Genomic DNA, 23,730 nt, shown 5'->3' on the forward strand with positions numbered 1-23,730 from the left:
GATTTACCCTAATAGTCGGTGGAAAAATTTTATGGGATCCAATTAGTCATCCCAAGATAGATAATGAAATTAACTAGAATTTTTATTTTTATTTTTAATGTAACTAGACCAACAAGTTACTAAATCTTGAAATTTTCTATTAAATCAACTAAACTAGTCGAGGTTCAAATTCGGTATAATTCATTACTTGATCCTAAGATTTCTATTGAAACTCCCGTCGATCTTCCATAATTATTCAACATATCGCATCAAGATTTTCGATTGAAAGTTCCATCCATTTTCCCTTATTATTCAACATGTCACATCGGTATTTTCTTTTGAAAGTTAATTAGATCCAATTGAATTTTTTTCTAAACCATGTGTTCCAATATTGAACATTACTTAAAGCTAAATAAGATTAAAATAAAAAATATGAATAGTTATTGTCTTCCAACTACTCAAGTTGACTTTTCCACCATTTTGACCATTTCCAAAAGACATTTTCCTCTCAACATAATTTCACATTAGTTCAAAAAAGAAAAAATAATAAATAATTAATATTTTAGAATATTAGAATATTCTGAGTTACCTATCCCTCATGACTAAAATTTCCCAATTAAATATTTTAAGCACAAGAATTGTAAAGAACAACTTTAAAATATAAATATTTTAAATCTAAATAATATATATATATATATATATATATATATATATATATATATATATATATATAATTATTCTATATCTTCTAAGTTTACTTTGAATTAAGTATGAGTTCACTTTTTCTCTTGTTCCACGAAGTATGGGACTAAGAGCTAAAAAGAGGAAACGAAAATAATAAAACTATAGGGGCTAGAATATAAATTAATCTCTAACAACAACCCCCTAACTAGAAAACAACATCAACAACCATCATCTCAATAAAGAATTTGTATAAATACAAAATAAGCTAAATCCAAAGAAATTATAAGTCTTAAGGCATCTTTTTCAATATTTTCCATATAAAAATAGTAGTCAAATTTAATACTTGTAAATGAGTGAAAGTAATACTTTTGAAGATTATTATCCATTTAAAAATTATTAAATTTGGAGGGTTTATTTAATCTGATCTTATCCTATTTCTTTAGTCAATGAGTGAAAGTAATACTTTTGAAGAAGTCTTTTCTGCGCCACTGAAAATTTAATTATAGGGAATAATGAAATACTATGATAATTATCATTTATCCAAATCAAGTCTTGGTATTAACAAATGGTTTGTATAAAATATATACACATTAAAAGGCAAAAACTAAGATGCAAGCCACTAATCAGTCTAAACAACATTATATAGACATACTGTAGCAAACAATCCAAAACCAAAAAGAAGAAGAAAGAAGAAGAAGAAGAAGAAGAAGAGATGGGGAGGAAGCTGACCGAGATGGAGGTGGGCGGCGATGGCGTGGCCGTCATCACAATCGTTAATCCTCCGATGAACTTCTTAAACCACAGTGGTGATCATTAGCATATCCTCCCGCTTAATCTCTTTCTTAGTTGAGTATGTTAATGTTGTTTATCATTGTTTCAGTGTTTTGGAGTTTGAAGGATAATTATGATGAAGCTTTGAAAAGGGATGATGTGAAAGCCATTGTCATTACAAGTATTAATTCTTCAATCTCAAACAACTTTATTATTGATCAAGTTTCAGTATGCATGTTTTCAAGTGTAAGCTTAAGATTTCACTCCTCGATCAGGCGAAGGGCCTCATTTTTCGGGAGGTTTCGACATTGAAGCCTTTGGAAATTTTCAAGAAATTGATGAAGGAATAAGTAAGTTCAGTTCATCTTTCTTGTTTTCTCCATCCTTCAACTCCTTTTATGCCTCTAGTTCAAGCAAAGTTCTAATATCCACATTGATTGATAGAACTCGAACCGAAAGAAGGCTACTTGGCGATCGATGTGCTTACCGATACTTTTGAAGGTAGTTCAAAGAGAAACACCATCTGTTTCTATCACAATTGTGCATTTCTGATTTCTGCATGCTCATTTAGGTGCTGCTAAACCATCAGTAGCTGCTATGAAAGGCCTTGTTATTGGAGGTGGATTGGAAACAGCAATGGTGAGTGATTCGATTCATTCCTAAAACTCGTATCTGAATTTTAAGGCTAAGATATAACTTTATCTTTATCGAAACTTCAGGCATGCCATGCGCGAGTTTCGACTTCAGATGCTCATTTAGCTCTACCTGAACTTACGGGTGGGTTCATTCCAGGACTTGGAGGTAGGTACCCTTCCAAGTTTGGTAAGTTCTATATGTGTTAGCAACAAAATCATAAACTTTTGAGTTTATTTAGGAACTCAAAGGCTTCCGCGACTCGTCGGACTTCAGAAAGCCCTTGACATTATCTTGGTACAATATAGAAAATTTGAGTTAATTGATTTGAATATTGTTGTCATATAACAAATCTTGGTAGACTTTTGTTATTCAGTTAGTACAGTTGTTGTAAGTATGCTTTCATCAAACCTTGCAGTTGTCCAAACCAATTGGAGGCGAAGAGGCTTACAATATCGGTCTTGTTGATGCTGTAGTTTCAACTGATGAGTTAGTTAAGATGGCAAAATATTGGGCTCTCGATATCGCGGAGTTTAGGAAGCCATGGATCAAGAGTCTTCACAAAGCCGATAAGTTGGAACCCCTTGAGGAGGTGAAGAAAATGCTGAATTCTGCCAGATCTCAAGCTCGAGAGCGATCTCCTCATGTTCATTCCCCTTTGGATTGTATTGATGTGATCGAAGAGGGTATTGTCTCGGGTCCTCGCAATGGACTTATTAAGGTAAACTCGATTGGATTCTCACACTAAAAGCTCTCCTAATCCTTCACCAAATGCTAATATATGAAATGGTTTTTTTTCTTCTTATTGTAGGAATCCAGCATTTTTCAAAAACTTCTCTTCTCTGAAACTTGCAAGAATTTGATTCATGTTGTCTTAGCTCAACGCCGAGCTGCAATGGTACAAACACTATCTGCTTGTCTTTTTTATAAATTTTTTTTTTCACAAAAACTGAAGTCAGAAATCATAAATTTAAGTTTAGTTTGTGATGATTTGAACTAACTTTTATTCTTGAACACATCTTACAGGTTCCTGGGATCACTGACTTGGGTTTGATTCCTCGGAAAATAACTAAAATCGGTGTCGTAGGGGGAAATTCAATGGGCTCTGATATCGCAACAGCACTAATTCTGAAAAATTACCCAGTGATACTAAAAGAAGTAGATGAAAACATCTTAAATGCAGGAATAGATGGAGTCAAAGGTATAACAATCTATGTCACTGATGAATTCAGCTACTCACACTATAATTATGCTTTGAAAATTTGAAGTTCTTACTCGCAATACTAACTCCGCAGAGAATTTGCATACTTTCATAAGCCAAGGAAAAATGACACAAGAGCAATGTGAGACAACACTATCTCTACTCACAGGTGTTCTTGATTATGAATGCTTTAAAGATGTCGATATGGTTATCGAGGTAAAAAAAGGATTAGTCCAACTCCACAACTCAAATTTCGTGAGTAAAATGGTTCATTTCTAATTGTTTTTCCTCCTTGATACTTTGTCATTTTCAGACAGTTCTTGAGGATTTGCCTTCAAAGCAGCAAGTGTATGCAGATCTTCAGAAATATTGTTCTTCAGATTGTATATTGGCCACTAACACTTCTACATTTGATCTTAACTTAATCGGAGAAAGGACCGAGGCTCAAGATCGTATTGTCGGGGCACATTTCTTCAGGTAACAAAATGAAAATGCCAAGGTTGAACATTTGTTGCTTTTTTAAAAAAAAATTGGCACATTTCTGAACTTGTCTCTGTCGCAGTCCTGCTTATGAAACACCACTTCTAGAAATAGTTCAGACATGTGAAACATCTCCACAAGTCATCATAGATCTTCTGGATATCGGCGAAAAGATTCACAAGACCCCCATTGCAGCCACTAATGGCTCTGCTGTTGATAGGATGTTCATTCCTCTCACTCAAACAGCACTCTTTCTAGTCGATCATGGTCTCGATGCCTATAAGGTCGATGAGGCTTGTACTAAATTTGGAATGCCAAAGGGTCCCTTCAGGTACATGGACTAATATTCATTAAGATGATCAAGGAAATCTCATCAATCATCAGAGTGTGCAACTCACAATGATCTCTTTGTTCTTGTGGCTTGTACAGGCTAATTGATTTGGTCGGTATCCGAATTGCCATAGCTTCTAGCACAAAATACCTTGAGAGCTTCCCTGATAGATTCTACAAGTCGAGATTAATGCAAATCATGATCGACGATAAGAGGGAAGGTATGAAGATTGTCAAAGGTTATTTCCGATAAGCTAATTTAGTCTCATAAACAGTTTGTAAGTTTAGTCGAATGAATTACTTTTCAGTTAAACTTTATTGTGTATATAGTTACTAGTTTTTCAGTGAGTATATGTTTTTAACTTCAGAATCACTTTGTAACAGGCAAGGCCAATGGAAATGGATTCTACAAGTATGATGAGAAGAAGGAAGCCATTCCCGACCCCGAAATAGTTAAGTACATTAACAGTTCAAAGAATATGATCAGTGTCACTCCAAACCCTCAGGTTAGTTAACCAAAAACCCAGTAGAATTTGCTTAAGAACAAAATAAACACATGTTTGTTCAACTTGATCTGCAGCTGAAGACCACAATACCACACGAGGACATAGTTGAAATGCTCTTCTTTCCGGTTATCAACGAGGCCTGTCGTGTTCTCGACAAGAGAATTGCTGTGAAGCCATCAGACCTTGACATAGCTTCCATCATGGGGATTGGATTCCCAGCTCACAGGTTAAGTTGGCTGAAACTCAGAAGCATATGATTCACGATTTATATCGTTACGATTCATTCACTCATTTTCTTAAAATTCAGGGGTGGAGTGATCCATTGGGCAGACTCACTTGGTGCAAATTATGTATGCAAGAGATTGGAGGAATGGACAAAGGTGTATGGTGAGTTGTTCTTCAAGCCTTGTGCATTCTTGAGAGAAAGGGCAGGGAAAGGCATACCATTGGTAAGATTCAGATTGATCCTCCTTGTTGTATGTATATATCATTTGTGTGTGTGTGTTTTTTATAATCAATTTCTCAAACTTTTGCAGAGTGCATAAGGCAGTGGAAGGATCATGGCTGTGTTCTTCCAAAAACTATTTAGGGTCGACTATATGACTCGTACTGAAGAGTTGTGTTCCTCCAAACTATTTAGGGTCGTCTATATGAATCTTGTTATACCATTTAAATTCTGCTAAAGCTCATGCAATGCAAAGGCTGATAAAAGTCAAGTAATAGATTCATGATTGAATCAGTATTGTCATGATAAATACAACCATGTTTTTGAAAAAAACCACCATGAACTGATGCAACTGAGAAATCTAATTTTACCAACCAGAAAAATGAGCAAGTTAATGGCTAGTACAACATTTCATCACCAGAGCTAAGCATTTGTGTGTGTCGATCGAACAGCATAACAAAAACAAGATTCATCTTAAACTCAGTAAATGCAGCTTTGGAACACACATTTTCAAAGCATCCTAAATTTTTGATAGATTTTCCCATAATGAAAATCTGTGCATGTTTTAAGCTTCAGGGGACCTTCTCTCCCCTTACACTTTTAACTTACAACAGTTTCAACACCTTATTTTGTTCCTGCCATTTGGAGCCAGCATCCATCTTGCCATCACCAACCAACATGTTCGCACAGCTAGTAGAGTTTACAATTCGACATCACAGTTTAAAATGAAATTTACTGCATTCAAGGGGAGATTTGAGAATGCAAAAATAGTTCATCTTCTAGAAGTGCCAAATTCAGCATCACATCAACGACAGCATGAGGCCTGGAGGTATTATTGTCTGGTTGTAGCCTGCTTGTATTGATGATGACCTCTCGGGTCCGTTGTGTGACAGCAAGAGGGCCATCCGTGAGTTGCGGTCTGGTGCACCATTGGGCTGTGGGAAAGAGCCCCAGGCACTAGCCTCCCTGTCAATGGGAGAAGGATGTGTCATTACAGCTTCACGCTCCCATAGACGGTGGCGGTTTCGAATTCCCTCAGCATCTAAAGGAATGGGAGTTATCAGGAAAGGTGTCACACACTGGTCTGCTGGATTCAGACCCCTCGGGTTTGCAGATTGTGGCATACTTGTTCCATGCACACTTTGAGAATTTTGTCGATGGAAGCCTTCATGGAGATTGGCATGGGTTCGGAGGAATGGTGACACCGAGGAAAGGACAGAGGAGCTGGTGGGGCCAGATCTTGGGACATTTCTGGAAAAAAAAAAACAAAAAAGAGTTAAAATTCAGGTGGTGATCATATCGAACAAACTTGAATCATATTGAAAGCATGCATAATGATAATATTTGATAACTACAGATTTAGATTCAGAAAGAAACAGCCGGGTAAAAGGTAGGAAATCGATGCAATGCAACTCACCCATGACCAAGAACAAAAGGATGGAAAACAGAGTCTGCAGCAGGTAAACCATCCGTGTTGATCCTTGAAAAGTGAGATGCTGGATCATGGCTATTGAATAGGTAGGATGGATGATGGCGATTACTCTCTGCTATCATATGAGCGTGAATATCTCTTGGTCTTGAAAAATAACTCCACTGATGGTGATACCCAGAACCATCAAGCATGGCCTCAAATGACTGATTGGAGGAAGAAGGTTGGGGCAGTTGTGTGTAAGTTACGAAAGGGGGTGGATGAGGTGATGACATGGTCGACTGATTCTCAGAAACAATAGCATGATATCCAAAAGGATCACGAACTGCAATACCACAAATTCGCTGGGTTACTCAAAAGTTATTTAACTTGTCATTAATATAGATCTGCTTTGACTTACAAGGAGTAGCTGAAGAAGATTCGCCTTCCCTAAATTAAAATAGAAAAAAAGGTAAGTTAGATGACAAATGCCACTAAACGCTTCCAATGTGGCATTTACAAAGCAAGTTCTCTAACCAAGTATTTAGCAAATTCGATTAAGACACAGTCCAAGCAGAAAGATTATATGGTTTGCATGCAATAAATTGGACAAATGTAAATAAAATGATTGCCAAACCTTACTACTGGAGAAAGGGGAAATCGGTGATTTAGCATTACATTTTTATCTACATGAAAATAGTTATTTGGCTGTTGACTATATAAATCTTATACTAAGTACTCAGCTTTATATTTTACTTCATGAATAAATGATTTTAATGAAGACATTTCTTGGTATGTAAATAAAACAGCACTATTGATCTAGTCATTCTCTAGATTGGAATTGTCATTATACATAATATATAAAGATCATATGAAATGCAGAACTTACTCAAACATTGATGGAATTCTTGCCAAGTCGCTGATTGGACACCAATGACCTCCGATCGGCTGGACAAACAGATACAAACAAAAAAACACATGACTAGAGAAAACATGATATGATTGGAAAGAAATATACTGAAAAAAAATACCACTAAAGCAAAAAAAACAATTGAAAAAAAAAACAACAAATGAGACAATGGGATAATGGAACAAAAAAGAAGCCACTACACTAAAAAAATCTGAGAAAAAAGGCCTGACAAATGTTCTTTTTAAATAGTGAGATTTTAAGATGCTCAATTTCTAAATTTGATACATTATCAGAGGTCTAAACAAACAAACAGATGCAAAATCAAAGAGGGGAGTGATTCAAGTAAGCAGCATACACTTTCAATGTAACTATGATTGTAGAGGTCTCCATCATGAATCAATTCGTCAATGAAGTCTGGTGTTGAATGGCAGCCATTTGCATACAACCAATTTCCTTCTTCAACTTTTCGACAATTTGGGCATTGCATCACTCCCTTAGCATTAAATGCAGAACCAATGCAATCTGAAACAAATGGTTCTAAATGGTGATAAATCTTCACTATTAGACTACGTGGATGAGCCAACATAAATGACTGCTCAAAAGAGATGCTACATAGGTTATCTGAAAAGAGATTATGCACAAATTATTGTAAGACATAAATTCAATTGATTTAACTGTTTTTTCTAGCTTCATACATTTAGCCTATATATATAATTAAATCCATTAATGTGACAGATTAGGAAAAGGATGTAATAATAACACATTATTGATAATTTAACTGTGGTAACAACGTAAAATTTCTTACAGTAGAACTTTGAGCATTGGAATTCATTTTTCCATGACTATCACTTAAATGGAAATAAGAACTGACATAGATGTTAAGATAAAGCTATATGTACTTTGAAGAGAGTGAATCACAGGAGCTTACGTTCAATGTTCAATAGTAGATTTCAACCAAAGTTTAAGAAGGTCCCAATGTTCACAAGGTTTGAGCTTTTTCATAAACCATGAAAGAGAAGGCAGCAACAACAAATGAATGATGAAGAAAACATGGACAGCAAAAATTGTAAGTTACTAGCCTTTCACTGAATAAATGAAGGGCCGATTTTTTGGGCAAGAAATAGTTATCTACTTATCTTTGAATGGCCAACTAATCAACCTATTTACCATATTGTTGAATATAAATCACCATGAGTAACCCAGAAATAGCACACTCTTAAGTCACAAACAGTTGCAAAATCAAACCATCTACAAAGCTGGTGTTGCTACCTTGTCAGTTTCTGGAACCATAATTCTAATGGAAATGGAATTCTATCCCTAATTTTGTATTAAAATATCATTTTCACAAAACAAAATATTCGAAATAGGATTACATTATCACAGAAAACTTAGGTCTCAAATTATGATATTTGATTACTATGTTTGAGGAAAAGTAAGTTTATAGATTTGAAAGTCCAACCAGATGTGAGAGGATTTGTAAGTCTTAATAAGACGCAAGGGTATAATATCAAAAATATCTATACCCTATTATTCTAAACATAAGGAATGAATTATTTTTGTTTCTTGTTTTCCCAATGAAATGAAATATAACAACTGAAACCATTATTCTTAGAATTCCTTTCTGATCTACATAATATGTTGGGAACAAGCTAGGTTTTTTTTTATGTACAACCACCTTCAAACTCCACATAGAATGGTTGGCTTGTTGGTTCCTTGCCTTTGACAATCACACGGGCTGTTTTTGATATAATATGGAGGCTTTTGGAGGCAAATGTAGAAAAGGAAGCGGAGTGTATTAGATAAGTGTTCCACCAGAAACAAATTTTAGAAAAGGGAAAAACTCTTACACTTCTTTATTCCTTTACTTTCTACTTCAAACATCAAATTGAAATTCCAGTCCAACAGGAATCAATTGCAAACCGACTAGGTCTTTTTCTCTTCAACCAGCTTCAAACTTCCATAAAGTATGATTGGCTTGTTGGTTCCTTGTCTTTAAGAATAAGGGAAAAAGCTTGTTTGGACAGATAAGAATAGTTGATCAAAGACAATAATAGTTAAACAAAACAACAAAAAAATGCACCTTTCTATCAAATCAACTATTTTCCCCCACCGAATCATCAGAATTCAACCAAGTGATTAGCAAAGGAAAAAAAAAAAAAAAAATCAAAGAAGAAGATCCCCAGGACGAACTAACCGAGGTGGAATTCATGCCCGCATTGCAGCCAAGCGGTGGCCCGGTCCCCTCCGCTCTTGACGGCCTCGAGGCAAATCGAGCAGGTAACGCCGACGGCGTCCTCGCCTTCTTTTCCTTCCTCGACCGGCTCCTCTCGGTCCATCACCGCATGCCTGGTCCTCGATCGAAGAACAAGGAGACGAGGAGCGAAATCCACAAACTCCTACCCTGCGGCCGCACCCTAGATTTCGACCGCCACAAAAACGCCCAATTCTCCTCCTCTCCGCTCGCAATCAAGACGGCGATGTCTCTCTGATGAGGCCACGACTTTTTATTCGACGTACCGGGGACCGCAGAGTCCGCATACAGTGTATAATGCGGTAACGCGGCTTCATTTATCTCAACCGTTCCGATGCCGAGACGTGTTCACAGGCGCTTGGCGGCCTGAGATCCTTGCGGGGCCATAAATCACGTGCCGAATTCTACTTTTTCGAGGATCCCGCACAACTATGCTACTAATCCACGCTGCATCCGACCATTCATGTTTTGAATTTAAGGGTTTTACCGGAAATAAAAGGGGAGTTGTGGAAATTGTAAGAATAAAAATTTTCCCTGGTATTGGAGAGGATCCATACGGTGAAACGGAGAAGACAAGTCGCTCCTCCCTCTCCCTTCGCCAAACTCCGCCCGTCCAGCTCCTTCCCCGCCCAAAGGAGGCGTCTTGAGGAGTCATTCCCCTCCTTTCTCCTCCCCGCCGCCTCCATTTGGGACTTCCTGACGGGCGGCATCGCCGCCGCGCAAGAGGCCTCCGTTTCTGTCCGCCGAGGCATGCCGCTCTTCAGACAGGTAGGCCGCCAATTTTGCCCTACTCTTTCGGTTTGGTGCTGGGCAAAGAGACGCCAATGGGTCGTTGGCCGAGTTCGATGGAGCCATCGAGTTGGATCCGCGGCAGAAAGCATGTTTGCCATTAGGTTTCTTACCTTTCTTACACATTCCCCTTATCTCCGTCTTCTTCAGTTCTGCCAGACCATAACCTAATGCTTCTCCTCTGAGTTTCTGGATCACCGCTACTACTTGCCAATCCAGAAAAAAGTGATTTTTCTTCTTCTTCTTCTTCCTCTTCCTCTTCCTGCCAGTTAAAAAGTGAAGGGGTAGATAAAAGACGCAGCTCACGTCTTATTTGAGATATTGAAATTTTAAGGGGCAAATTGAAATTTTACCTTAGCTCGAATTCGAATATACTAATTTTCAGAAACAACCATATAATTTAAGTAATTGCATAACTTGGCCCAAAAATTCCCCCATTTGATATGGGCCTTTAATGGGCCCATTTGGACAGGACCCAGGGGCCTAATTTAGTGGCCTTCCTAAATCCTTTTAATTTTCATATCCTTTCATTGATCTTTTTAATTTTCATATCCCTTCACGATATTTTTCCTCGTCTTCTTCCGTCCTGATCGCGGGAGATCGAAGAATCACAGATCCGAAGGAAAGCCGATAGAAATGGTCGGTTATCGCTTGATCGTTTCCTTCTCCCTTGAATTTTTCTCTCTTATTTAAGATTAGAGTTAGGATTTCTTCGTATCTTACAATCGTTCGTCTATGAATCTATTCAATTTTGTTTTCCGATTCCTGAGTTAACAACTTGAGCTTATGTATGAAGGATTTCCTTCCGGTTGTGTGTCTGTTAATTTTCGAAGTCGGTGATTTCTTTGTGTACCCATCGGTATATATGCTTTAGCTAAAAAATACTCGTGGAATTAAGTGCGAAACATGATGGTAGATAATATTTATCGAAGTTGAAATCTCGTCTGTTGAGTTATTTCAACAACAGTGATCAGTTCCTCGGGTGCAATTTGCTGCTGTTTTCATCTTCTTTTTTTGTTTATGATGATGATCGGAAACCCAAATCATACGGTTTGAGATTTCCTTTTTGTCTTAGTTGATCGTGCATAATTTTATCCATTTTGAATATGGAAGCCATACAGATTTTTGTTCTATTGTGAAAATTGGTTTAGGCAAACGAAAAATTGTATGAGAAAATAGGCTTGTGATCCTGTTAATACTAGTGTATAGGAAAATTGCCCTTCTTGTTTAATAGGTCGATATGAAATTGGTATTGCCATCAGATTTGTCCAGAGTGAATGAGTGCCTTATTCTTTTAATTATCAAGCTACTTATTGAATTGTTTACCGAATTTTGATAACTTGCCTTCTTTGTAATGACAGATTCACTTTGTACTTCTAATTAGTCGACAGGGAAAAGTGAGATTAACCAAATGGTATTCTCCATATTCTCAGAAAGAAAGAACTAAGGTAGATATGATGTTTTACTCCAGATTTACTTTTCATATTTTAATTGCTTGCTTCAGTTTCACAATTCGTTCTCTAACTGTTGTCCTGGTTGCAAAGTCTGTCTGTGAATGAGTCTACTTCCGTTGATCACTGGAAAAGTAAAATTTGACCTAGTTGTTGAGAATGTCTTTGCATTTTGTTTCCTCTTCTCTCTGGTGCTTTTGTATATCATTCATGTTCTAAATTTTCTTTAATTTACTATAATGGATAGATATTAATATTTGTAAGCGGCATTATAGCTTACCTGTTTGCAGGTCAATTTGCATTATATATCTAAATTGTAACATTGTTCTATCATTTTTGCTCATTATTTCAAGTGTCAGTCCATGGTATCATATCATTTAGATACTGAATAGTGATTGTCAAAGTCTACGTGGTCTTTAGCAAATTGGTTCCTGTTTTCTACTTTTCCTTTGCTCGATGTTGATTCTTATAGACAAATAGCGACTGTTATCAGTTCACTAATTGCAGGCTTATTATGGTCAGCCTGATGAGCCTTGTAGACCTTTTAGCTTTATTTTTGGTCAATATTATGTCAATTATGAAGAATTAATTGGTCATCCTGAGTTAACTGCAATTCTGTTTTTGTTGGCCTGATCATGTATCTAATCTATTGTCCCTGAATTCTATTATTTTTTTTGGCAACATTTTCCTGTCTAAATTCTTATCTCTTTCATCCACTGCATTCGAAACTTAGGAATCATTCTAGACGGTGAAGTTTAGATGTGGACTCTGTATCCCAGGATGTTCCATTGCAATGATATGCTATTCTGTACAAAACGTGCAGTGAATTTACACCAAAAGCAAATTTTGGTTTCCTTGCATGCTACATATACCATTCTGATCTCAAGTATCCATTGACATTAGATTTACCCAATCATTCTCATGTAAGATTTTGCAAGTTGTTCATTCTGTTGTTGTGCATGAGATCCAGAATTTGTTCATTCTCTTGTTGATCGTATTACATTCAAGTATTCTATCAGCCTGGAAGGTTCACTATTATGGTGCTTGCACTCTGCTATTTTTTCATAGAAAAATATAAATGCTGATGCATTTTTTTTCTCACTATTATGACTTAATCACTTTCACTTTTATCTATTAAGGCCATCCGTGAACTTAGCGGACTGATTCTTCCACGAGGTCCAAAGCTTTGCAACTTTGTAGAGTGGAGAGGATATAAGGTTGTGTATAGAAGGTAATTTTGCTGTACAAATATGCATCTTTGTGGTGGTTATTTGTTGTTTTATGAAGTTTACTTTGCTACTTTTAAAATGCAATGCTCCTGACTCATAAAATATCATTTTCAGATATGCCAGTCTTTACTTTTGCATGTGCATTGATGCAGAAGATAATGAATTAGAAATACTTGAAATCATTCATCATTTTGTTGAGATATTGGACCGATATTTTGGCAGTGTAAGTCATTTCATTTAGTTGATGCATCTCAGAAAGGTTTTGTTCACAAATCAAATTATGAAGCTTTATGTTTCCTTATTCTCAGGTTTGCGAACTTGATTTAATATTCAATTTTCATAAGGTAATTTGTTTAAAGATGTAGATGCTTTCTTTGCCCATCTCTTATTTTCTTGTTTATTTCTTATCTGCTTATGAATTGGGCAGGCATACTACATATTGGATGAAATTCTCATTGCCGGTGAGCTTCAAGAGTCGAGCAAAAAGGCTGTTGCCCGTCTTATAGCTGCACAGGTATTTATTAGATTAATACCTTGACAACAAGTTTAAAGTGTGATGGGACTAATGGAATTAAGCTTTTACTTAAACCAAAAATAATCATCTATCTTATAGTTAGAGACAACAAATAAAATTTTGTTGATTGTGACACAGCCTTTTATTTTGGTGTACAAAACAATCATCCACTTACAAGCACACACTCTAGCAGTTCAAAATCAAATACCTCTATTAAGGTTATAAAACTATAAATTAGTTGCTTTCCTAATAGCTGAGGCTTTTGAGATAAGTGGTTAGTTAATTTTGAATCATCTATAGCAAAAAGTACCATCTCATCAATTTATGTGCTGATCACTTTCCTAATAGCTAGAGCTTTTGGTTTAAGATATCTAGGATTCAAATCCCTCGTGTCAAAAAATACCATCTCATCAATTCATGTTGTTGATCATTTGCCTAATACATCGAGCTTTTGATATAAGTGTTTAACCTATCATTAACATAGAATAAAGTGTAGGGTTTAAAGTTTGCCTTGTGAAAAATTATCATCTGATCAATTATTCCTATTGGCTTGAGCCTTTGGAATAAGTGGTCAACTAATCAACTATAACAATCTCCTACAATGAGGGTGGGCACAATCCAGTTTACTCTCTCGGTAGAGAAAAATTCAAACTTATTCAAAATTTTCTAAACTAAAGCTGAACCAAAAAAGAAGCTATAAGGTTTTCTACTACAACAACAACAACCAAGCCTTATCTCACTTGATAGGATCGGCTATATGGATCCTTTTACGCCATTGAACTCTATCTCTTACTATACCGTCATCTATACTTAAATAAATTTTATCTTGTTTTATTATTGTTAACCAAGTTTTTTTTTTGTTTCTCTCTTCCTCGTTTGATATACGTGTTTGTCATAGTTTCACATCGCCTAACTTGAAGTATTTATTGGTCGTCTAAGTACATGCACGTACCATCTTAAAAGTGTCTCTCGAAGTTTTTCCTCAATAGGTGCAACTCTCACTGTCTCTCTAATGTTCTCATTTCTTATTCTATCCATCCTCGTATGTTTACACATCTACCTTAATATTCTCATCTCTGCAACTTTCATTTTTTTGATCATGTGCTCGAGTCATAGCTCAACACTTAGCTTCATATAACATAGCTGTGGTTTGGTAGAACTTTTCTTTAACTTTTAAAGGTACTTTATAGTCTTATAAAACACACTCTTCTCCATTCAACCATCCTCCATTTCAGCTATAAGGTTTTCTAATTGAATTAAAACTTGGTTTGATTTATGTTTTATACAAAATTGTAAAACTAGCAAATTTAATTCTACTTGCTAGTTGCTAGAAAAAAGAGAAATCAGATATATATGTTTTCGTGTTGCAAGTAGAACTAGAGTTTCAATGCAATGGAAACAAAATTCTTTTGTTCAAAGTAAAGCCAAACTTAAAAATTTATGAACCTAATCTCTTGTTTGGTTTGATTCAATCCAAGTTAAATTTTCAATTTTTTGTTTTGGATGCCTGACCCTATCTTCAAGATTACTTCACGATGCATGCCACTACATAATTGGTGGAGTTAGGGAACAAAACAGATGTTATTTAGAAACTACAAGGTGGCTTTAAGACCATCTTTACTATAGCTTGTAGAGTGTCCTGCATGTATGGGAAGACAGAACATTTGTATGTGTCATATTCTATTGACAAACGACGAGCATCACCTTTAGTAGGCTAATTTGAGATGGCACACATCAGGTGCTTTCCCATAAATCTTCAAAAAGCCATTACCATTGCATAATAATCTCATTGTCATCGATCATTGGATTTTCTTTTGCTAGGACCAACTTGTGGAAGCAGCCAAGGAGCAGGCAAGTTCAATAAGCAATATGATTGCTCAAGCTACCAAATAGAGCTCCTTCAGTCATTGTAAGGCCTATCAAACATGACTGCCCTCCAACGTTTTCGATCCCTTGCACTTTACTACATGTTTTGGATGATTTAATTCACATTTCTCGAGCTTGATGAGGTAATCTTTTAATGAGAGTCGTGCTTGTAGAAACTGCACTCATTTTCAAGCTTAAATTTCTGAATAATAGTTGATGAAAGATTGTCTACCAGATGTACAATTTATCAAAAGGTCACAGCTTGTTTTGTGTGATCATTTTTCCTAGAAACTAACTGCTTCAGGGATTAAGAGAAAATGTTGTGATCAGCTCTGTCAATTTGGCATCAAGCTGTCAGCAAGCAACTTAGTAAATAGTATGTTATATCGAACATATTAAAACTCTTGTAGATCATTTTGTGCCTAATAAGAAAACCACAAACATAGGTCAAGTTTTTTAGTTTACACTGTATATTTAGTTTACGCTGATTAATCTTGACAGTGATCAATTCAATCCTTCAAAAGATTTCTACTGAACATCAAGATAAATTGGTAAGCGCTCTTTGCGGTTAATCAGTATAACATTTTTAGGTCCATTAAAAAAAATTATCTATTGATTTGTAGAAATTGTGACTCAATTCTTGTATGTCTGAGAAACTAAAAAAATAATCTGCATTGTATCATTATTTTGAGGGTCAAGTTCTCATCTCCTTTATAGTAAAAGATGAAATTCGTCATCCATCGACCTCATATGTCGGTTTCATGATCATCTATAGGAGATAAATCGAGAAATTATATTTACTATAATGGGAGGGTATTTTTCTCGGCCGATAAATTCTCATTGCATCGTATCTAAGTTTTCGATGTGATGGTTTCCAACTATAATATGCGGACTAATAAAAATAGTATATATGGATCAACAAAAATTTGACACCTTTTACCAACTTGATGTTAAGAAATCCCCGCACCTAGAAATTCATTTCGTATAATTGAACCTTTGAACCTTTTCAAACTGTTTCTTTTTAAAAACCAAAAAAACTTGTGCCAAAATAACAAATGCAAAAAAGAATAAAAAACCTTGGACCTGTAATGGGTCTTGAAACACTACTTCTGTATCTCCTTGACCAAAGCCTCCCACATTGGGATTGCTTGTTAATGGTTGATCAAGCTTGATGGATTCACCCTCTGAAACAAGAAGTTCTGGTCCTAGAGGTACAATGTCAACTACTTGATGTCCATCCGATGGATCAACAACGGTTATTTCATATCCACCCTTTTCTTTACGTATTTTGATGTGATGGTTTCCAACTATAATATGCGGACTAATAAAAATAGCTAGTAGTCATGATTTGTGTATCATTTGATTTCCATAGTTCATAAAGAAACAAGGCAATCTCATTTCCATCTAATTTCATTTCGTTTTATTTATAGGTAATTTTTTAGTTAATTTTATGGACATTTTTTTCTATTTTTATTTTTTGAGAAGTAATTGATTTCATTTCATCAAATTAATTAGTAAAATAATTGTTTTTAAAAAATTAATGTAAGATATATTTAATTCAAGCGATATATTTAAAACCAATTTTTCTTATTTTTAAATTAAAAAATACTTAAAAAATTTAATGGATTTTTTATTTTTTAAAAAATAAATTATTCAATTTGTTATTTTAATAGTAATAAAAACTACTTTAAAAAATTAATGGGCTTTTATTTTTTTTTAAAAAAATAAATCATCCAATTTGTTATTTTAATAGTAAATGACATAACAATATAGAAATCTCATTCAATTTATTTTTTATTTGAAAAAAAACTTAAAATCTAATCAACCTTTGATTTTATAAAAATTTATAAATACATAATTCAATTTATGCCATTTATCTTAAACGACAACGATTAGCAACATAAATTGTTATTTAGTCTCAAATATAATTGATATCTAAATACTAAGGAAATCATTTGTTATAAAATTTCTAATAATGATATATCTTACTTTCCTCAATCCTCCCTTGTATTATAGATTTCCATAAACACATTTAAATTTTCAGACTTCTTGGACAACGAGATTGGAGACTTAAGTTTGAATCCTAAAAACAACCTTTTATAAAAAAAGAGGATAAAACTATATACAATAGATCCTTCTCCGGGACCTCGTATGACGAGAATTTCGTGCACTGGACTATTTTTTTTAACTCGAACAAACAAGATCGGAGACTTGAGAGCTTTTTAGTTGATAGATTCTCTCTCACACGGTCACAATATTTTCAAAAATGTCTCACTAATACGTGGTGATAATATAGTGTACACTAAAAAAACCATGTAAATCATTTTTTCTAGGATTTCTAATAACTAGTAAAATTACAGCGGCCATGGCCTAAAGTTAAACTGATTTAGGTGGTGTTTACTTTGAAGAGATAGTAAGAGGGCTACGGAAGGGGATTCAGCATAAGCAAGATAAGAATTAGAATTACTTGGTCATTTTCTTCATTCTCTCTTCCTCTACCATCCTCTTAGTAAACAAACTCAGCCTCCTTCCTCAACTCATCGTCTCGTCACGGCTCCCCTTCTTCTCCCTCCTTTACCTTTTCATCCTTCCTGTCCTATCCATCGAAGCAAACACAATTCATTAATTTAAGCAAAGTAAAAAAGCAAGCATAAGAATTTGAGTTCAAAATAGATATCATCAGAATGCACACATGATGACTAATCTTTGTGAAAAGCCATCAGATTCAAACATTGAGCTTATTCTTATATTTAAGAAACTAGCAAAACAAACGTTGGGATCACACAAATTTCTGTGTCTTACCTGTGTGATCGAGCCTACTTGGAATACCAGCTCGACCTCCTCTCCCTCCGCCTGCACGCGCGGAGCTTGTTGTTTGACTTTGTTCATCAAGTTGATCATCACAGGAGGGAACGTCCTCGATGATCCTCAAAAGCTCTTGTACAGGATTGCTAGAATGAGAAGCCTGTTTTAACAATGAGTCATCATCGTCTAGTCCCATGAAGCACAAATCTTCCCACTGGAAAGCAGATTCATCGACATAAGGAAGCTCAGGGTTTACATCCCACTTTTGGTGTATGCCATACTTATAGCTTGGATTATGCCTACACCGACAACCCGAGAAAGCCAGTAATGATGTCAGACAACACTGCTAGAAGATCAAGTGATGTGCCAAATTGCAAAGTTAGACGCTATCAAAATCTAGTAAAAAAAGAATACTAGTCTCAATCCTGTGGTTTGGTCCTAAATACCATATGATGCCATACTAATTCTGCATGGTATTTGAATCTGTCTAAGCCACACAAAGTAGAAGTTCGCCAAAAAAAAAAAAAAAAGCAGACAGTACCTGGACAATAGCCGTAAGTTAGAATGTACATATACGAGATTGTCAGCGTAACTAGAATTTGATCTGTGTCTCTTTGCACTTTGGATATAGCTATAGGTACTCCATTGTTTCTCCACTGAAAATGAACTGATTGACTGAGAGAGAACTTTGAAGGCCACGTCTCTTAGCTCCTTTGTATCACCACCATGAAACTTCCACCACTGGAAAACATTGATTTTGGGATTTCGGGCATCTCTCTTGGCTATGGGCAAAGAGAACTTCCCCTTCTTCTCGATAAAAGACAGAAATTGCACACGGATAATATCCTGGCGGTCAGCATTTTGGTGCATTTTACATATGGCAGAAGTAGCACACTCAAATACCTCATCATCTTGATCTGTAAACTAAGGCAATTTCATAACTAGTCTAAAAGCATACTGGAAACAAGTTGTGAGATTAATGATGAAAACATAGTAGTATTACAAAGGAGGATTAATAATTTCATGCTTAGCATAGAAAGGGGAAAATGAACAGAAGAATGAATCTACCTGGGGGGCATCTCTTCCTACATCCCGGTGCCAGAAGTTGTAGGTATTCCTCATCATAGTACTTCGGTGTGAGAGCATAAGCCAAACAGTGCAATGGAAAAATTTTCTTGTTCCACCTTGAAAGAACCTTTTCTTCCACAATTGTATACATATCTTCAAGCCCACTCAGATTTTCTTTAATTTCCCCCAGCATATTATCCATTCTATCACATACATCACCAATAAGGGCACCATCTTGATCAGAAAACTTGACCATCTTATAAACTGGCTTGATAATGGATAAGGCCAACCGTGCTGGTACCCAAAAGTTCTCAGACACGACTGCCTCCTTCACATTATCGCCAAGAAGCTTCACTTTCTCCTTCATATTTGGAGAAGTAGCCCACAATTCCCAATCTTCAGACAACACAGCAGCTGTAAGAGATTCTCTGATGTCAAGTAGAACATAAAAAGTGATATAGTGTGAAGCAAATCCTTGTGCTGTAGCTTTCAGTAACTTCAATCTTGAAAATATTTGGAAGATATCACCAGAATGAGGATGGTGTAAGAAGTATCTGACTATACCTTTAGCAGTTCGATATGTCTGCTTAAGCCAAGGAAGAGCATTCATAATATCCTTCAGTATCAGATACAAAGTGTGAACCATGCAAGGATTCCAAAATAAGTGAGGATATACTTGTGCCACTTCATCACTGGCAGCTCTGCAGTCAATTGAATTGTCCGTTATCAATTGAACAACATTATACGGCCCCACCTTCTCAATTGCTTCCAACATAAAATCAGAAATGCTTTTCTGTGATTTCTCAACTGTTACAAAATCAAAGGCATTTAAGAACATGGATCCAAATTGGTTTGAAGCCAACATATTTATCAAAGGTAGGTTTTTTATGTCGCTCCAGCCACTTGAAATGATTGAAATTCCATATTGTGGCCACTTCTGTTTAAAGTCCTCCATTTCTCTTTCAACCTTAAGTCTTTCATTTTCTAGTAAGATCGTATTTGCTTTCTCATAAGATGGACTTTTGTAACCCAATTCTTTACTAATTGCCAATACCATATCTTCCCAATATGGCGATTTCAGAACACTGAAAGGGATTCCATTTGCACATAAACATCGTACTACTTTAGAGTCAACATCATCTCTATCCTGCGTTGAATACTCCTGCTCAAAAGAACTTACATAGGACAAGGCTAAAGAAGTTCCTCGCAAAGTTGCTTCTGAACTTGGATTGAGCTTTGACTTCCTCAAAGGAACAACATTAGGTGAACTTTCTACATTCTCAACTTCCCTTTTTATCTGCATTTGTAGATTTTTGTCAGCTTTGACAGTAGAACAATATCCGATCCCCTTGCTCTCTCCCTTTTTGTGACCCATCAAGTGAGCATAAACACGGGTGTATGTCCCATGATATATCTTGTGGCAATATTTGCACTTAAAGACATGAGAACCACCATGAGCATTTCCACACTTTTTCCCTTTGACAACATGTTTCCACAGCACAGTTGCACTAACATTAGATTGACTCTCATCAGTCAATTGTCTCTCAAGTTCTTCTTGCATTTGATCATCTTCATGATAAACCAAATTTTTATCCTCAAAAACAAAGTGGCTATCCCCAAGGTCCGGGAACCTCATTTCCCCTTCATTGGTGCCTGTATGTTCTTCAAAAGGAGAGCTAGTAGACATCTCTTGGCAGGAATATTCCTGAACATTTTAAGGTTTAGAATAAAATATGGATACTGGTTGTAAGAACAAAGAAGGAATTCTCTAATGCATGCAACTGGTGTTTGACCGTTTATTTCTTAAAACCATCTTATCAATTTGCACGTTTGGCAATATGGAATTCATCAATACAGCAGATAGTTTACCAATTATCATTATGCCAAAAATCTATCATCATCATAATCATCTCATCAGTAAAGCTAATCATTTAGGATATGCTAATTTTAGACAACAACGGTGTACTAAATCAATAAACTTATAATGAGGTTCTTTTAAAACTTCCTTTTCTCACATTTCAAATTCTCTCTTATGAGTACATTGGAAGTACCCATTCAAACAATACACTAAGGACATAGCATAGCAACAAGAAAAGCTAGTATTTTCCTAAGTACATCATTCTCCATTAAAGACAAGTTAATTGTGCTATGTGCCCTTCCAATACTCGACTTAGAATAACAGTTGGCATAAGCTAGAGTATATTGTTAAAATTTCCACCATTAAACACAAGTTAATCATGCTCTGTGCCCTTCCATAGGGATCCTCAAAATAGTTGATACAAATACAGGTTTCTATGTTTGTTCATGAATATTTATGATTTTATGAAGAAATATACTAGAAATTAAGATAATAACAAAAAAAAATGTCTACAAAAGGTAGTACCAGTGCAAGCATGTAAATGTGCCAAAGAAAATGGAAGGATTACTTTTGGCAGGATTGAATCACTGAAAACAGAAGAAGCATGAATATGTTTTGCCACGGTATCTAAGACTTAATGACCATACCTAAAAAGTAGTGTGCTCTAGTAGCCTCTTGCCAAAAGGACAATCCTCAAGAAGGGTAAGGTTTAACTGTTTAAGTACTTGGCTCATGGTACCACATTGGTGATCAACAACAACAGAGATCAAACATGGTAGAAACTTATCCCACTATTAGTCAAACAAATGCAGTAAAAAGATAGAAGGAATATTATAGCTATGTGGAGAAAATGCAAGAAGAAATTTGTTTGAACTGCTACAAATAGGATAGAAGCAAATTTAGCAAAACAAATGCCTAAGAACCAATAAGATAAGCTAGCTGGAAGCTACTGAAGCGCCTGACATTCAGCTGTCGCCAAGAATTTTTCTGAACCATAAATAACATTGGCGTTACTTCAGTAGCATGGAGCGCCAAGCCAACAAGTTGATGCCTGTGTCCTTCCACCGATATGATTAAGAAACAAAGGACCAAAGCAATCAAAAGCGACACTTAACATACGACACACACACAAAAAAACATGCCTTTGGTTCGAACTTCTGCCATAGAAATGGACAGAGGACCGGACAGTAAATGATTGCTAACTATATAAAAGAACTAATAGAACTCCAAAAAGGCATTACTTAACGCAATAATAAGAAATGAATAAGTTGGGATAGAAGCCTAAAGAGCATACCTTCTCAATCAATGAGCTACGTCCCAGCTAAACGTCGAATCAATCAAACTCAACAGTAGATCACGAGTCCGGAATCTACTTGAGCATAGCGGGAGCGAATACGATGAGAACAGCCAGCCGATGAGGGGAAACCCTAACGGGAAACGCGCTGTTTCCTCCGAGCGGGACAACTAGCGTACGCCGGGAGTCGTGTTCGAGGGGGAGAAGGAAGAATAAAACTCAAGGATTGGGGGGACACGCGAAGGGGATGGAAGGGATACGACGCCATTCGCTAGAGCTCCTCCACTGGCCCGCCATCGCCACACGAGCTCGGCCGCCGTCCCTTTCGCCTTTCTCTTCGCTCCGCTCCGCTCCGCTCCGCTCGTGCTGATGAAATTGGGTCGGGCGAGGCGAGCCTTTTGCGGGTCGGATTCTGGCGATGATAGAGGTTGGAGCTGCATGCCTGCATCCAGTCTGTCCTGTCAGTGACTATGTTAAATCCAGCCCGTTAACTGCAATCCGGACTTCGGAGACTGTTAATGACATCTATTGATATAAATTTAATCCGACACAATTTATTTAATTATAACATATATTGATATAAATTTAAGTTGGTTTACGAGGATAATAACAGGTTTTAAATGGCAAAAAAGTATTAATGGATTTAAAGGGAAAAAGGGGTGTTGCGAGAATCGAACTCGCGACCTCTCGCACCCAAAGCGAGAATCATACCACTAGACCAAACACCCTATTTGAACAAAGTTTAAGTTAATTTATTAAAATAATAATAAATTATATATGACAAAAAAGTATTAAACGATATGAGGTAATAATTACAAGTTTAAAAATTGGGGTGTTGCGAGAATCGAACTCGCGACCTCTCGCACCCAAAGCGAGAATCATACCACTAGACCAAACACCCTATTTGATTATAGTTTAAGTTAATTTTTAAAATAATAATAAATTATATATGACAAAAAAGTATTTATCGAGATCAATTAAGTTAAAAAATGGGGTGTTGCGAGAATCGAACTCACGACCTCTCGCACCCGAAGCGAGAATCATACCACTAGACCAAACACCCAATTTGATCTAAATATAAGTTAATTTATCTAAGTTTAAGTTAATTCGTGGAATAAGAATGTATTTTTCTTTGGAAAAAAAGTATTACTTGAGATCTGCTTAAAAATTGGGGTGTTGCGAGAATCGAACTCACGACCTCTCGCACCCGAAGCGAGAATCATACCACTAGACCAAACACCCTATTTGATGAGAAAAT

At 36.1% G+C, this 23,730-nt stretch overlaps 4 protein-coding genes and 4 non-coding genes across 11 annotated transcripts; 2 read left to right on the forward strand and 6 right to left on the reverse strand.

Annotated features, from left to right (window-relative positions):
• Window positions 1-1,286: 1,286 nt before the first annotated feature.
• LOC121977161 (peroxisomal fatty acid beta-oxidation multifunctional protein MFP2-like) lies at window positions 1,287-5,300 on the forward strand. The gene is made up of 18 exons (XM_042529721.1): window positions 1,287-1,469; window positions 1,544-1,615; window positions 1,710-1,784; window positions 1,879-1,935; window positions 2,006-2,073; window positions 2,154-2,235; window positions 2,309-2,364; window positions 2,486-2,788; window positions 2,879-2,965; window positions 3,094-3,268; window positions 3,363-3,484; window positions 3,582-3,745; window positions 3,831-4,079; window positions 4,178-4,299; window positions 4,463-4,584; window positions 4,659-4,810; window positions 4,892-5,033; window positions 5,121-5,300. The coding sequence occupies exons 1-18, from the start codon at window positions 1,376-1,378 to the stop codon at window positions 5,127-5,129; spliced, it is 2,151 nt and encodes a 716-aa protein (XP_042385655.1). The 5' UTR covers window positions 1,287-1,375; the 3' UTR covers window positions 5,130-5,300.
• Window positions 5,301-5,536: 236 nt separating this feature from the next.
• LOC121977162 (E3 ubiquitin-protein ligase RFI2-like) lies at window positions 5,537-10,622 on the reverse strand. Of its 2 annotated transcripts, none has more exons than XM_042529722.1 (6): window positions 9,542-10,622; window positions 7,703-7,869; window positions 7,327-7,385; window positions 6,859-6,887; window positions 6,447-6,783; window positions 5,537-6,280 (listed from the first exon to the last, which is right to left on the reverse strand). In XM_042529722.1, exons 1-6 carry the CDS (start codon window positions 9,681-9,683, stop codon window positions 5,830-5,832), a joined length of 1,185 nt encoding a protein of 394 aa, XP_042385656.1. In that variant the 5' UTR covers window positions 9,684-10,622; the 3' UTR covers window positions 5,537-5,829. The 2 variants fall into 2 exon arrangements, with proteins under 2 accessions (XP_042385656.1, XP_042385657.1); XM_042529723.1 differs by lacking the exon at window positions 9,542-10,622 and adding an exon at window positions 9,195-9,390.
• On the forward strand, window positions 10,233-15,681 carry LOC121977163 (AP-1 complex subunit sigma-2-like). Of its 2 annotated transcripts, none has more exons than XM_042529725.1 (7): window positions 10,233-10,366; window positions 11,749-11,835; window positions 12,978-13,069; window positions 13,182-13,290; window positions 13,376-13,411; window positions 13,495-13,581; window positions 15,403-15,681. In XM_042529725.1, the coding sequence occupies exons 1-7, from the start codon at window positions 10,349-10,351 to the stop codon at window positions 15,472-15,474; spliced, it is 501 nt and encodes a 166-aa protein (XP_042385659.1). In that variant the 5' UTR covers window positions 10,233-10,348; the 3' UTR covers window positions 15,475-15,681. The 2 variants fall into 2 exon arrangements, with proteins under 2 accessions (XP_042385659.1, XP_042385658.1); XM_042529724.1 differs by lacking the exon at window positions 10,233-10,366 and adding an exon at window positions 10,868-11,026.
• A 2,023-nt stretch (window positions 15,682-17,704) lies between these two features.
• Window positions 17,705-22,853, reverse strand: LOC121977164. Of its 2 annotated transcripts, none has more exons than XM_042529726.1 (5): window positions 22,473-22,853; window positions 19,321-21,025; window positions 18,794-19,169; window positions 18,250-18,551; window positions 17,705-18,038 (listed from the first exon to the last, which is right to left on the reverse strand). In XM_042529726.1, the coding sequence occupies exons 2-5, from the start codon at window positions 21,005-21,007 to the stop codon at window positions 18,022-18,024; spliced, it is 2,382 nt and encodes a 793-aa protein (XP_042385660.1). In that variant the 5' UTR covers window positions 21,008-21,025; window positions 22,473-22,853; the 3' UTR covers window positions 17,705-18,021. The 2 variants fall into 2 exon arrangements, with proteins under 2 accessions (XP_042385660.1, XP_042385661.1); XM_042529727.1 differs by having other exon boundaries at window positions 17,705-18,043.
• A 275-nt stretch (window positions 22,854-23,128) lies between these two features.
• Window positions 23,129-23,200, reverse strand: TRNAP-UGG. Its single transcript has one exon. It is a non-coding gene; the product is annotated as a tRNA-Pro (tRNA).
• Window positions 23,201-23,301: 101 nt separating this feature from the next.
• TRNAP-UGG lies at window positions 23,302-23,373 on the reverse strand. Its single transcript has one exon. It is a non-coding gene; the product is annotated as a tRNA-Pro (tRNA).
• Window positions 23,374-23,463: 90 nt separating this feature from the next.
• TRNAP-CGG lies at window positions 23,464-23,535 on the reverse strand. Its single transcript has one exon. It is a non-coding gene; the product is annotated as a tRNA-Pro (tRNA).
• A 107-nt stretch (window positions 23,536-23,642) lies between these two features.
• On the reverse strand, window positions 23,643-23,714 carry TRNAP-CGG. The gene has a single exon. It is a non-coding gene; the product is annotated as a tRNA-Pro (tRNA).
• Between the last annotated feature and the right edge of the window lie 16 nt (window positions 23,715-23,730).

The sequence above is a fragment of the Zingiber officinale genome, chromosome 4B (assembly GCF_018446385.1).
Source record: "Zingiber officinale cultivar Zhangliang chromosome 4B, Zo_v1.1, whole genome shotgun sequence".
Classification (NCBI taxonomy): Eukaryota; Viridiplantae; Streptophyta; class Magnoliopsida; order Zingiberales; family Zingiberaceae; genus Zingiber; species Zingiber officinale.